At 41.3% G+C, this 12,463-nt stretch overlaps 1 protein-coding gene across 3 annotated transcripts in view; it reads right to left on the reverse strand.

Moving 5' to 3' along the window:
- Ccdc122 (coiled-coil domain containing 122) overlaps positions 1 to 12,318 on the reverse strand; it is a 53,524-nt gene extending 41,206 nt beyond the window's left edge. Inside the window, exon 1 of one of the 3 annotated variants that reach the window (XM_037208375.1) lies at positions 12,033 to 12,318. Coding sequence is in view for 2 of the 3 variants with exons in the window: in XM_028878474.2 (XP_028734307.1) it covers positions 8,778 to 8,788 (11 nt within the window). In the remaining variant the exon portion in view is untranslated. Of the gene's footprint in view, positions 1 to 8,777; positions 8,920 to 12,032 lie in introns of those variants that run through there. The other 2 variants (XM_028878474.2, XM_028878491.2) reach the window with 2 other exon arrangements.
- Positions 12,319 to 12,463: the final 145 nt, after the last annotated feature.

Consider the following 12,463-nt stretch of genomic DNA (forward strand, 5'->3'; position numbering starts at 1 on the left):
CATGTAAGAAATGATTCCAAGAACATTTCATCATTTCTGTCCAGTGTTACTTTAACCAGGGCCGTCCTAGTCAGGTTTGAAGACTTTTGTTTACCCTTTTCTTAGTAGCAGCTGGTAAGATGGAGGCATGCGGACTCTAGCCATCAAGAAAGGAAGAGGGAACTGCACTCACAGGAGTGGAAAGGTGACAGAACAGGCCATTTCGGGGTCAGGACAAATAGCATCAGAATTGGTCTTTCCAGAGAAAATGATACACATTCATAGGATGAAAAAGTGGACTCGATGTCCACAAATACTGCTGAGATTAGAAGTTACCACCTTCTATTTAACATCTGTGCAGAAGGAAATTTCTAATTGTTAACAAAACCCCAATATTTTATAGATGCTGTAAATCTAACCAGTACTAAAATGATTCCAAACTTTCCAAGACAAAAATAAATAAATAAATAAATAAAATAAAAGGAACATTATCCTAAATGTTAAACACATGCAAGGAAACCTCCACGGAGAAGTTTCAGCAATCACTGGGCATCTTTTCTAAGGATTAAACACAACACAACCCACAAACACACTCACACACACACACACACACTCACACTTGAGTTACACATGCCTTCTAAACTAAAATTTAAATGACAGATGTGTTACATAAAAGTAAGAAGGAAAATCAAAACTGAATTGCTTCTGAAGCGAGAAGATTGAAATCTACGCAGAAATATCTTACAACAAGTAGAAGAAACTCTGAAAGCTTAGCTAGTGAACTGTCAGATGCATGCGAGAAGTTAGAATTCTTTCTTATGTCTTCATGTCACTCCCTTCAAATCTCACTTGGAACTTCCTTCACTCTTGATGTCTTCCTGGTTCTGAGTTCATTCCCTGTTCATGCCTCTGCTCTCTGTCCTTCCCTCATCACACACAGAACTGCCTCAGATTAGTATTGGTGGAGCCAAATCTTACATCTCTAGCTTATTTGTGTCACGTCTTATGGTCAAAGACGTCATCCTTAATTTCCCTACCTGCCTTGAAAATGCATACTCTACCTAGCTCAATGCTTCCAACTGACTACAGTGCTAACTGCATCTTCCATGCCTACTTGTGCTGGATGCTAAGTACTTCAGACTTGTTTAAGCATTATGTATAGTATTTATCCTGCTCTTGGTAGTGGTCTAAGTATTTAACGTGTGAACTCATTTGACTCTGAGGTAAATATATACCAAAAGTTCACTGAGGCACAAACAGATCAAGGAACTTACACAGTCAGCTATTGTGATGGGAGTTGAATTCATGTTATTTTAGTAGCACTTAATGCTGGAGTACTACTTTTTAAAGAGAAGAATCGTGTCTTTATATATCATGTCAGAATCAAATTAGATTGTTAACCCTTTTTTTCCTAGTGCCGGGGATTGACCCCAGGACCTTGTGCGTGACATCTTACCACTGAGCTTCTTCTTTTCACTCACACTACTGTACCCACTTTCCCTGTTTGAGGAACTGTCTCGGGTGGCTCCAGCACCCTATTTGCATGATTCAAGAGGGACCCAACTTCATGCTCTAAGTTCCTGCTAGATGGACTTCTCTTCTAGGAAGTCTACTCTCTCCCTCTGAACCAGTGCCACTTCACAATCGGCCCAAAGCTGGTCACTGGCCCCACTGGACTCCATATCCCTCCTCACTCAGGCTTTAGGAGAAGCCTTCAGACTTTCAAATCATGCCTTACTGGGAAGATGCGTCCCCACTGAGCTTGGTGCATTCCTTAATTTGACACAGCTGCATGCCCCAACTCACCCTTTGTGTTCCCTGAAACTCAAGTTCCACCTTCAGCAGACTCTCCAGTTTCTTTACTGATCTTTAGCTTTACCTTTCTGCCTTAACTGAAAGCCAGAAATACTGCCTCTTCCTCAATTCACTAACTCTAGTAATGTCCTCCCTCAAATATTTGATGACATAACATAAAGAATGAAGAACATTGGATTCATATGATAAGAAACTAACTGGTATTTCTTGATATTTATTTCTGAATCATGAATCAACATCAGTTGAAGAACTCTTACATAACATTTAATTACACCAACTATTCTTGAAAAATATTGGAGAAGATGGTGGGTTTTTTGTTTGTTTTTTAGGTGTGTGTTGGGGTGTGGTGTTTTTGGTTTTATTTTGTTTTCTGGATCTCTATGGCGGAACCTAAAAAAGGAAAGGAAAAAGGAAAGAAAGAAAAGAAAACAATGACTGCCATCTACTGATAATTCATTAGAACTGATACACAGTCATTATCCACTTTTTAAAAAAGCATACTATTGGACTCCATCCAAAAGAAATTCATAAGTCAAACCATTGAAAACTACCATAGTGGAGACTTGGAAGATGGCTAACCACCTAGCCTAGACTGGTAAGACAGAAGGACAGATTCCCACTCTCCCCGTCCTCCCTTAGAATCTCTCCAGTCTCACCCTGAGTCTTGGAGCAGCTGGCTTGCACATGTCCCTCCTCCCACATACTTTCACTCCCTGGGGGCTCCACTTCTTGGTGGGCTCCAGCTCAGCTCTCCCCGGCCCCCAGCTTTCCCTTCTAACTCTTCTACATTCCTTTGTGTCAGCTGCAAATGCCCAGAAACACTTTCTACCTTGGACGCCCCCCCCCCACACACACACACACATACCCGCTCCGCCGTGGCTACCCCAGGTTCCGACTCAGGTAAGTGATATTTTACTATCCCTCTGGACCTTCATTATCCTCTGCCAGACTTACTCCTAGTCCTGCTTGCAGGACCCCCTCCTCCCATCTCAACATCATTCACTGGAGACCCCACCTCTTAATACAGATCCAGGGCCCCCTAGGCCTTTCATCCCTCTCTCCAGACTTACTCTTTTTCTTACTGTGGCCTACTTGTAGGAGCCCCTCCTCCCACCGTACCCATTCCCTGGGGACCCCACCTCTTCCTGTGGGCCAGATCCCCCTAACTCTTTGCCACAGCCACTCTCAGCCTTTCCTCCTAGCCCATCTCCATTCCTTTCTGTCACCCATCAACTTGTGGAAGCACTGTCTGCCAGAGACCCCACAGCTATCACTTGCCTAGGATCCAGAAAGGGCAACAGCAACCAAAGAACACGACACCCACACAACATTGCCAAGAGCAGATGTCAAAACCTAGAAACTTCTTAATCATCTTAACTCCAGGTGCCTAGACTCCAGTATAAAAACACATGACCAGCCAAGATAACATGCCTCTATTAGAAACTAATAACCCTATTACAGTAGGCCCTAAGAAATGTAACAGAGCTGAAGCACAAGCCAAGGACTTCAAAACAGCAATTGTGAACATATTCAAGGGCCATAAAGAGGAATGAAGACCATGAAAACATAAAGAAACAGTTGAATGAAATAATGAAAAAATGTAAAAATGGAAGAATTTAACAAAGAAATAGAGTCACTAAAAACCAAAACTGAAACAAAATTGGAAATGAAAAATTTAGGCAGTCAAAAGCCTCAGAGTTAAGCCTCACCAATACATGGAAGAAAGAATTTCAAGTCTTGAAAACGAAGTAGAAGAAATAAATACTCAGTGCAAGAAAATGTTAAATCTTAAACAAAACAAAACAAACAAACAAACAAAAAAAAACAAGTACAAAACATCCAGGAAATACATAACACTCTGAAAAGGTCAGATCTACAAATAATAGGGATAGAAGAAAGAGGAGAAACCCAGGTCAAAGGCATAGAAAATATTTTTTAACAAAATCACAGAACAATTTCCCAACCGAAAGAAGGAGGTGCCTACCAAGGTACAAGCATACAGAACACCAAACAGACAGGATCAGAAAAGAAATTCCCATGACACATAATAATCAAAACAACAAACACACAGAACAAAGAATGGACATTAAAAGCTGCAAGGGGAAAAAAACCAAGTCACATATAAAGGCAGACCCATTAGAATAACACCTGATTTCTCAATAGAGACTCTAAAAGCCAGAAGGGTCTGAACAGCTGTTCTACAAGCTCTAAGAGAACACAGATGCCATCCCAGACTCCTATACCCAACAAAACTATCAGTCACAATCAACAGAAAAGGAAAAACTACACCCAAGAACACAAGAAACAAACAATTCCAGAACAAAAAGTAAAAAGGAAGATAAAAACCCCACATCATAACAACAAAATAATAGGAATCAATAAACACAGTTCATTGATAACTCTCGCTATTAATAGTACAAATTCCCCAATGAAAATACACAGACTAACAGATTGGATTAGAAAACAGGATCTATCTTTCTGTTGTATTCAAGAAATACCTTGCCACCAAGGACAGATATTACCTTAGGATAAAAGGATGGAATAAGGTATTCCAATGAAAGGGACCAAGGAACAAGCAGATGTAGCCATTTTAATATCTGACAAAACAGACTTCAAATCAAAACTGATCAGAAGACATAAGGAAAGACACTACATACTCATCAACAGAAAAAATACATGAAGAGAATATTGCAATTCTAAACATTCATGCACCAAACTCAAGGGCAGAGAAGTTCATAAAAGAAACACTACTACAGCTAAAATCACAGGCTGATCCTCATACAATGACAGAAGGAGATTTCAATACCCTATGATCACCAATAGACAGGTCATCCCAACAAAAACTAAATAGAAAAAAAAAAATGCTCGAGTTAAATAGCATCATAAATCAAAAGGACCAAGCAGACATCTACAGAACATTTCAGCCAAACACCAAGGAATATACTTTCTTCTCAGTAGCTCATAGAACTTTCTCCAAAATTAATCACATACTTGGATACAAAACCAAGTATCAACAGATATAATAAAATTGAAATACATCTTGCATTCTATCCAACCACAATGGATTAAAGCTGAGTTTCAGCTGAAGCCTTAACTAGAGCAGGAGGACAATGGAAGGAGATCAAGGGAACACAAATAGGAAAGGGAGAAGTCAAAGTATCTTCATTTGCAGAAGACACAGTTTTATGTAGAAAAGACCCTAAAAACTCCACCAGAAACTCGTAGAACTCATAAAAATGTTCAGTAAAGTAGCAGGAAACAAAATTAACACAAATAAATCAGAAGCCTTCCTGTATATAAATGAAAAACATACTGAGAAAAAAAAATTGGGAAACAGTACTTTTCACAGTAGCCTCAAAAACAACAAAATATCTTGGGATAACTCCAATCAACTGTCTTTACTAGGGTTTCTATTGCTGTGAAGAGACACCATGACCACAGTAACACTTATAAAGGAAACCATTTCATCGGGGCTGGCTTACAGTTCAGAGGATTGGTCCATTATCATCACATCAGGAAATATGGCAGCATGCAGGCAGACATGGTACTGGAGAGATAGCTGAGAGTTCTACATCTGGATCTGAAGCCAGCAGGAGGAGAGAGAGACACTGGGCCTGGATTGAGCATTTGAAACCTCAAAGCCCACCCCCAGTAACACACTTCCTCCAACAAGGCCACACTTCCTAGTAGTGCCACTCCCTATGAGCATATGGGGGCTATTTTCATTCAAACCACCATACCAAACAAGTGAAAGACTTGTAAATAAAAACTTTAAGATATTGAAGAAAGAAACTGATGGAAGTATCTCTCATGCTTATGGACTGGTAGGATTAATATTGTGAAATGGCCACACTATCAAAGTTATCATTGACCACAATTCTCATCTAAATTCCAACACAATTCTTCACATTAATTGAAAAAAAATATACCTTCATATGGAGACACAAAAACCCAGAATAGCTAAAACAATCCTTGATAATATAAGGATTGCTGATTGTATCACCATACCAGATTTCAAGTTGTATTAAAGAGCTATAGGAATAAAAACAGCATGTTATTGGCACGTAAACAGAAATGTTGATCAATGGGATAGAATTGAAGACCTAAACATAAGTACACACATCTATGAACACCCTTTTTTGGGGGGTGGTTTCGAGACAGGGTTTCTCTGTGTAGCTTTGGAGCCTTTCCTGGAACTCACTCTGTAGCCCAGGCTGGTCTTGAACTCACAGAGATCCACTTGCCTCTGCCTCCTGAGTGCCTGGCTTTATGAACACCCATTTTTGACAAAGAACTCAAAAATACAAACTGGAGGAAAGATAACATCTTCAACAAATGGTGCTGATCAAACTGGATGGTTGCATGTAGAATAATTCTAATGGATCTATATTCATCACCCTGCACAAACTCAACTCCAAATGGACAAGGACCTCAACAGAAGACCAAATACCCTGAATATCTGATAGATGAGAAGGTGGTGAATAGGCTTGAACTCATTGGCACAGGAAAAGGCTTTCTGAACAAGACACTGATAGTACAGGCACTAAGAACAACAATTAATACATGAAACCTCATGAAGCTGAAAAGCTCCTGTATGGCAAAGGACACCATCATTCTGGTAAAGTGGCAGCCTACAGAATGGAAAAGATTTTAGCCACACATCTGATAGAGGATTAATATCTAAAATACATAAAGAAATTAAAATAAACCTGAGCATTAAGAAAACAAGTAACCCAATTAAAAAATGGGTACATAACTACTCAGAGACTTCTCGAAAGACGAGATACAAAGGGCTGTGAAACACTTAAACAAATGTTCAACATCCTTAGCCATCAGGAAAATATAAATTAAAGCTACTCTGAAATTTCACTTCTTACACCAGTCAGAGTGGCCAAGCTCGGTAGATCAAATGACAGCTCAGGCTGGGAGGATGTGGGGAAAGGGGAACACTTGCTCATTGCTGGTGGGAGTGCAAACTTGTACAGCCACTATGGAGATCAGGTGACAGTTCCTCAGGAAGCTGGGAATTAATCTGCCCCAATGTGCGGCTACACCACTCTTGGACATAAACCCATAGGACTCTACATCCTACTACACAAATACTTGCTCATCCGTGTTCAGTGCTGCTGTATTCATAATAGCCAGAAACTGCAAACAGCTCAGATGCCCATCAAATAATGAATGGATAATGAAAATGTGGTACAATGAGATATTAATACGTTGTTTATAAGACTATAAAACAAAAGAAATTAGGAATTTTGCAGGTAAATGGATGGAGCCAAAAAAAAAAAAAAAAAAAAAAAAAAAAAAAAAAAAAAAAAAAAAAAAAAAAAAAAAAAAAAAAAAAAAAAAAAGAATCATCTTGACTAAGGTAATTCAGCACCCTCTCCCCCTACCAAAAAATAAAAGAAATACTATTTATATGTTTTCTCTTGCATGTGGGTGCTAGCTTTTAAGCCTTCAACATGTGTTCTGCAATTAGTAGAACCATGGAGGTTAGCTACTGAGTGGGGGGACAAGGGGGAAGGGAAGGATATCCCAAGGGAAGGGAAAGAGAATTTATTAGTAAGGAATGGTGTGGCAGGGTTGGTAGCTGGAGGAGGATTAAATGGGGAGAGGTATGGAAGAGATGGGGAATGGAGGGAATCGGGGAGGGGCAACTAATGCCAAAGGCCATCTGAGGGTCAACATGGATACATGCCACCGAAGAAGCATCCTGAAATTACATATATGTGTGTGTGTGTATATATGTGTGTGTGTGTGTGTGTGTGTGTGTGTGTGTGTGTGTGTGTGTATGGGGCTTGAGAGATGGCGCAGTGGTTAAGAGCACTGGCTATTCTTCCAGGGGACCTGGGTTCAATTCCCAGCACCCACATGGCAGCTCGAAGCTGTCTGGAGCTCCAGTTCCTGGGAATCTGACACCCTCACACAGACATTCATGCAGACAAAAAAAAAAAAAAAAAAAAAAAAAAAAAAAAAAAAAAAAAAAAAAAAACAATGCACACAAAGAGAAAATAAATTGTTTTAAAATAATAATAACATCAACAACCCCATCCCCCCCACAAAGTAATGTTTGAGGCCAGCCTATGCTACAACGAGACTATGTCTCAAACAAGGCAAAACAGAACAACAGTATATATATGATATCATATATATATGAAAGAAATAAAATAGTCTTCAAATAATGGGGGAGACAGTGCCCCAAATAGATATTTTCTGTCACTAAGTGAAACCTCTAGTGCCATCAATTATCTGAGCCAAAAGGAGTCCAAAGAAACCCCCCAACATCTCAGGCCTAGGCCATTGGTTGGCCCCCCCAAGCTTATGGTACGACCCTATCCCTAAAGACAACACTTACCAGTGTTGTGACAGAGAACACAGAGAGGTCCAGCTGGTGCCTACACAGAGGCTTCACCTCTACTAACTAGTACTCGCTCATGGTACTAGAAGGTGCGCTGCATGCTACCAGAGGAGAAGGGTGATCCTCAACCCAGTCAGTTCCAAACCATGTGGGAGCCAGGCTGCTGTAACAGTGACACAAATGTGGGAGTAACCAACCGCTCTCTGACTGGGTTGAAGGCCAACTCTGTGAGCTGGAATTCACACATGAAACAGCAAGGGTGGCCATGGAGCTAGGGGAAAACCAAACACCACTGCTCAGCTAAAGGGACAGAGCAATAAAATGACTTCTAACAATGTTCTGCTATACCTACAGATCGGTACCTTGCTCAGCTATCATCAGAGAAGCTGCTTCTTGCAGGAAATGGGAACTAACACTGACCCACAACAGGACAAAGTGCAGAGAGTGAGAAATACCGGAGCACTCAGTCCTAAATGGGATGCCTTGATCAAACCCTCGCCTCGGGGCTCAGGGACCTAGGTGGGAGAGGAGGCAGACAGATTGTAAGAGCCAGAGGGAACGGACGGCACCAAAGAACCGATGTCTTTCCACCACAACAGGGCTGACGCACACATCAACTCACTGTGGCAGCATGCACAAGGCCTGCAGTTTCAAGCCAGCTGGGGGCCCGCGCTGAGAGGGGGAAATTCACATGAGATCCCACGTCTAACCAAGAACTGTCTCCAGTTGGTACCTGTTTGGCAAGGAAACATTCGTTTTCTTCAATGGAGTCTCATAGGGCATGTAAGCCACACTTCAGGATGGGTCCTATGCCTACCAGTAGACGTCAACACTAAATAAGCTCAATGATATTTTTGCAGACTTTGACCTCATATGGCTTTGTTTGGACAATTTTTTTTCCTCTGTGGTCTTTTGCTTATATGCTTTGGTTTTCAAATTTGTGGGTTGTGTGTGTTTCTTGAGTTTTTGTTTGTTCATTTGTTTTTGAAAAAAGAAAGAAGGGATGTGGAGTTGGATGGATGGGCAAGGAGAATCTGGGAGACTTAAAAGAGCAAAAAAGTACGCTCCTAATATATCATATGAAAATATGTTTTCAATAAAAAAAAGATGGAAGGACAAAAACCTTCAAATGATGCCAGGTTGTTGCAACACTTCAGTTTACTATTTACTCTCCATAACTGATAGAGAACACATTTTTGTTTAGTCACCCAGTTTGTGGCAATTTATTTTGGCAGCCCCAGCAAACTTAACAGGGGGCTATTAAGAAGGAAATCTGCATGGGTTACATGGCCTATTCTGTAAAGATCCATAAACTTTCATTCAAATGGCTTAAGAACAACTCTCTAGGCCAGTAAGATGGTTCAGTGGGTAAAGATGCTTTCAGCCAACGCTGAGAGCCAGCATTCAATCCCTGAGATTCACACAGCAGAAGAGAACGGACTCAAGCAAGTTATCATCTGATCGCCACATGCATGAGCCCCCCCACACACACACACACACACACACTCACACGCACACAAAATAAATACAAATTTTTAAAAATTGGACACAGCTCTTAAAATTTCTACTCATCTCATAAGATTTACAATAGAATTATAAGGATATATATAGGGACTTCCCAAGGGTTTTTCTTAACAGTCAATCCCCAAAATGCTGTTTCTATGACATACGGTCAAATAATTAAAAATAGAGAGGTGGAGTGGATGCTCTTAGCCCATTTACACTTGGCTTCTAATCAACTCGCCTTTTCTACTCCCTTTGTAAGCCCTAAGTGGTTGATTCCCATAACGTGCCTAATGACCATGGTTAGGAAATTACTCTCAGGTGAGCCGGCCTGCCAATTGAACTACACGACCATACCTTAAACTATCTGTTCTCAAACCTGTTCATGCCAGCTATACTTGATACTATGCTTTTATTACTTAATTAAATATTATGCAAACCAATTATATCGTATAGAAATAAAGTGTTTGTTTCTCTGAAGTCTATGTTTAATCATTTCAAAAGACACAGTAAAGGGTGTGAGATAACTATAAAAGAATGAGTTTGCATTCACATTGCTTCAAGAGTGCCTTTAAATTAATCTCCTCTTAAAGAAACAGAAATGCGGCTGGAGAGGTGGCTCAGAGGTTAAGAGCGCTGGCTGCTCTTCCAGAGGTCCTAAGTTCAATTCCCAGCAACCACATGGTGGCTTCACAACCATCTGTAATGAGATCTGGCGCCCTCTTCTGGCCATGCAGACAGAACACTGTGTACATGATAAATAAAATAAATCTTTAAAAAAAAAAAAAAAGAAACAGAAATGGGGAATCTTTTATGTTTAGGAGTAGCTGTGTGCTTTATGCAAGAGATGTAATGCAGAAAAATAAGTTGATCATGTGCAAAAAGACTCGACTTTCTCAATTGATTGACAAATGAGCGCGCAGGTAGATTAAAATAAGTTTACAATACTATACTTCACTTTTTAACAATTCTCTGGCTTAGCTTTGTTTTCTTGTGAAAAGCTTTACATAGACATAACCTACATACCATAACTTTCATTCTTATAAAATGGACAATTCAGTGTTTAACAAGCCTTCTCAATGTTTTATCGGACTGTGCCTAGAAGAGGACTTCCTGTATATGAAAATCCTAAGGAAGCTATTCTGCATAGTGAGACAACCAGGCCTCCAGAAAGGTTATGTTTAAGCTTGAAGAGTATTGAGCAACTGGAGCAGTTACACTCGCTCACAAAAGAGCGTTCAGAGTACAACAACAGCAAGTGTAAAGAATGTCGTCATGTGGCCTAGGAAAAAAACAGCCTTTACTTGGATGGCTGGAGAATAAGGCAGTTCTTTTTCAAAATGAATTATGCATCTGAATCATCTGTAAGATGAAAACAGAAAAGCAGAACAAAACATGCCCAGGCCTGACTCCTAGAGACTCTGATTCACTGCGCAATGGGTGTGTGATGTACCTCCATCCTGGTTATTTTTGAAGTTCTACTTGTTCAGATGGGCAACCGGGATTGAGAAGTTTGGAAGCAGTGTGAGAAAGGAGTCAGAGTATTAAGAAATGGGGCTCAGACAGGCCAGATGGTGAAGGAAATGGTATGCAAATACAATGAACAACTTCCCTATTTTGAAAGTTTTGTTTTTTACTGACAGTGGTGTGGGATAAAAGAATCTGAACTCTCACCATTGTGCACAGAAAACAAGGGAACATGTTCTAAACCTGCTTTGTAAATATCATTTCGCTTCTTGACATAAAACAAGTTCATGCCAAGGCATGTATGTCTGACCAGATGTGTATCATCTACCACTTAGGCTTCCTAAAAGTGTCCAGTGAAAATACAGATGTGATCCCCCCCAACCCAAAGTGGTCACATATACTGGAGTGGGTCCTATGTGGGTTAGTTACCTTGGTCTCTAGTCAAGTCTAGGTTGGTGCACACTTATAAGAACTCTTCTAAACTCCCAGATACACTAGAGTCTCCTCATTCAGGAAAAACATGGTCAGCACCCACAGGAACACCAAGGCAGACAAAGGACCCTCTCCTTCCTCCATAGCCCAGTCTACAGAGAATAGGCCTTCTCTTACGTTCTCTTCTATGTGGAAGGTTAGCTATATTCCCATTTACAACGGTTCTTGATTTCCATAGTGTCGTTTTAAAATTGCATGAAACCTCTGGAGGATAAAGGGTACTGAATTTTGATCTTATTACTCCTCTAAGAATGAATGCATTCTGTCCTATTAGGATATATATATATCAAGGAACCTAGGAGAACTCCATGTCGTCAACACAGTGAAGGGGGCCGGCCGGCAAGGATGTTGATCCCAAACGAAAGCACAGAATAAGCAGAAAGGGGGTGGGGGTGGGGAATGAGAATTAACTCACTTGTTTCTGGAAACTTAAAAAAAAAAAAAAAAAAAAAAAAAAAAAAAAAAACTAAAGAAAAAGTAAAAACCAAAACCAAACTTCCGACAAAACCCTCCGGCGTCCCCTCCCTGGACCGGGATTGGAGGGCGCTAGGCGCTAACGTGACGGGGTGGTCAGGGTGCTGACCACACTGCTGGTCAGCTGGGTCAGCACCTCCTCCGGCCGTCCCCGAGGGCCGCCGGGAAGCTCGCTCGCTCTTCCGTTCCGCTCGCCGCCGCCGGGGACGCGCCCGCCCGCCCGCCCGTCCGCAGCCTTGCGAGCCTGGCGGCCTCAGCGCCCCCGCCTCGGGCGGCCTCCCCCAGCCTCCGGGGCGACGGCGACCGCTGACCCGGAACTGCTGAGCGGCGCGGGAATCCCCCGCCGGGGGCCCCTGCGGGCGTCTCCCGGGC

This window comes from Peromyscus leucopus, chromosome 9 (genome assembly GCF_004664715.2).
Source record: "Peromyscus leucopus breed LL Stock chromosome 9, UCI_PerLeu_2.1, whole genome shotgun sequence".
Classification (NCBI taxonomy): domain Eukaryota; kingdom Metazoa; phylum Chordata; class Mammalia; order Rodentia; family Cricetidae; genus Peromyscus; species Peromyscus leucopus.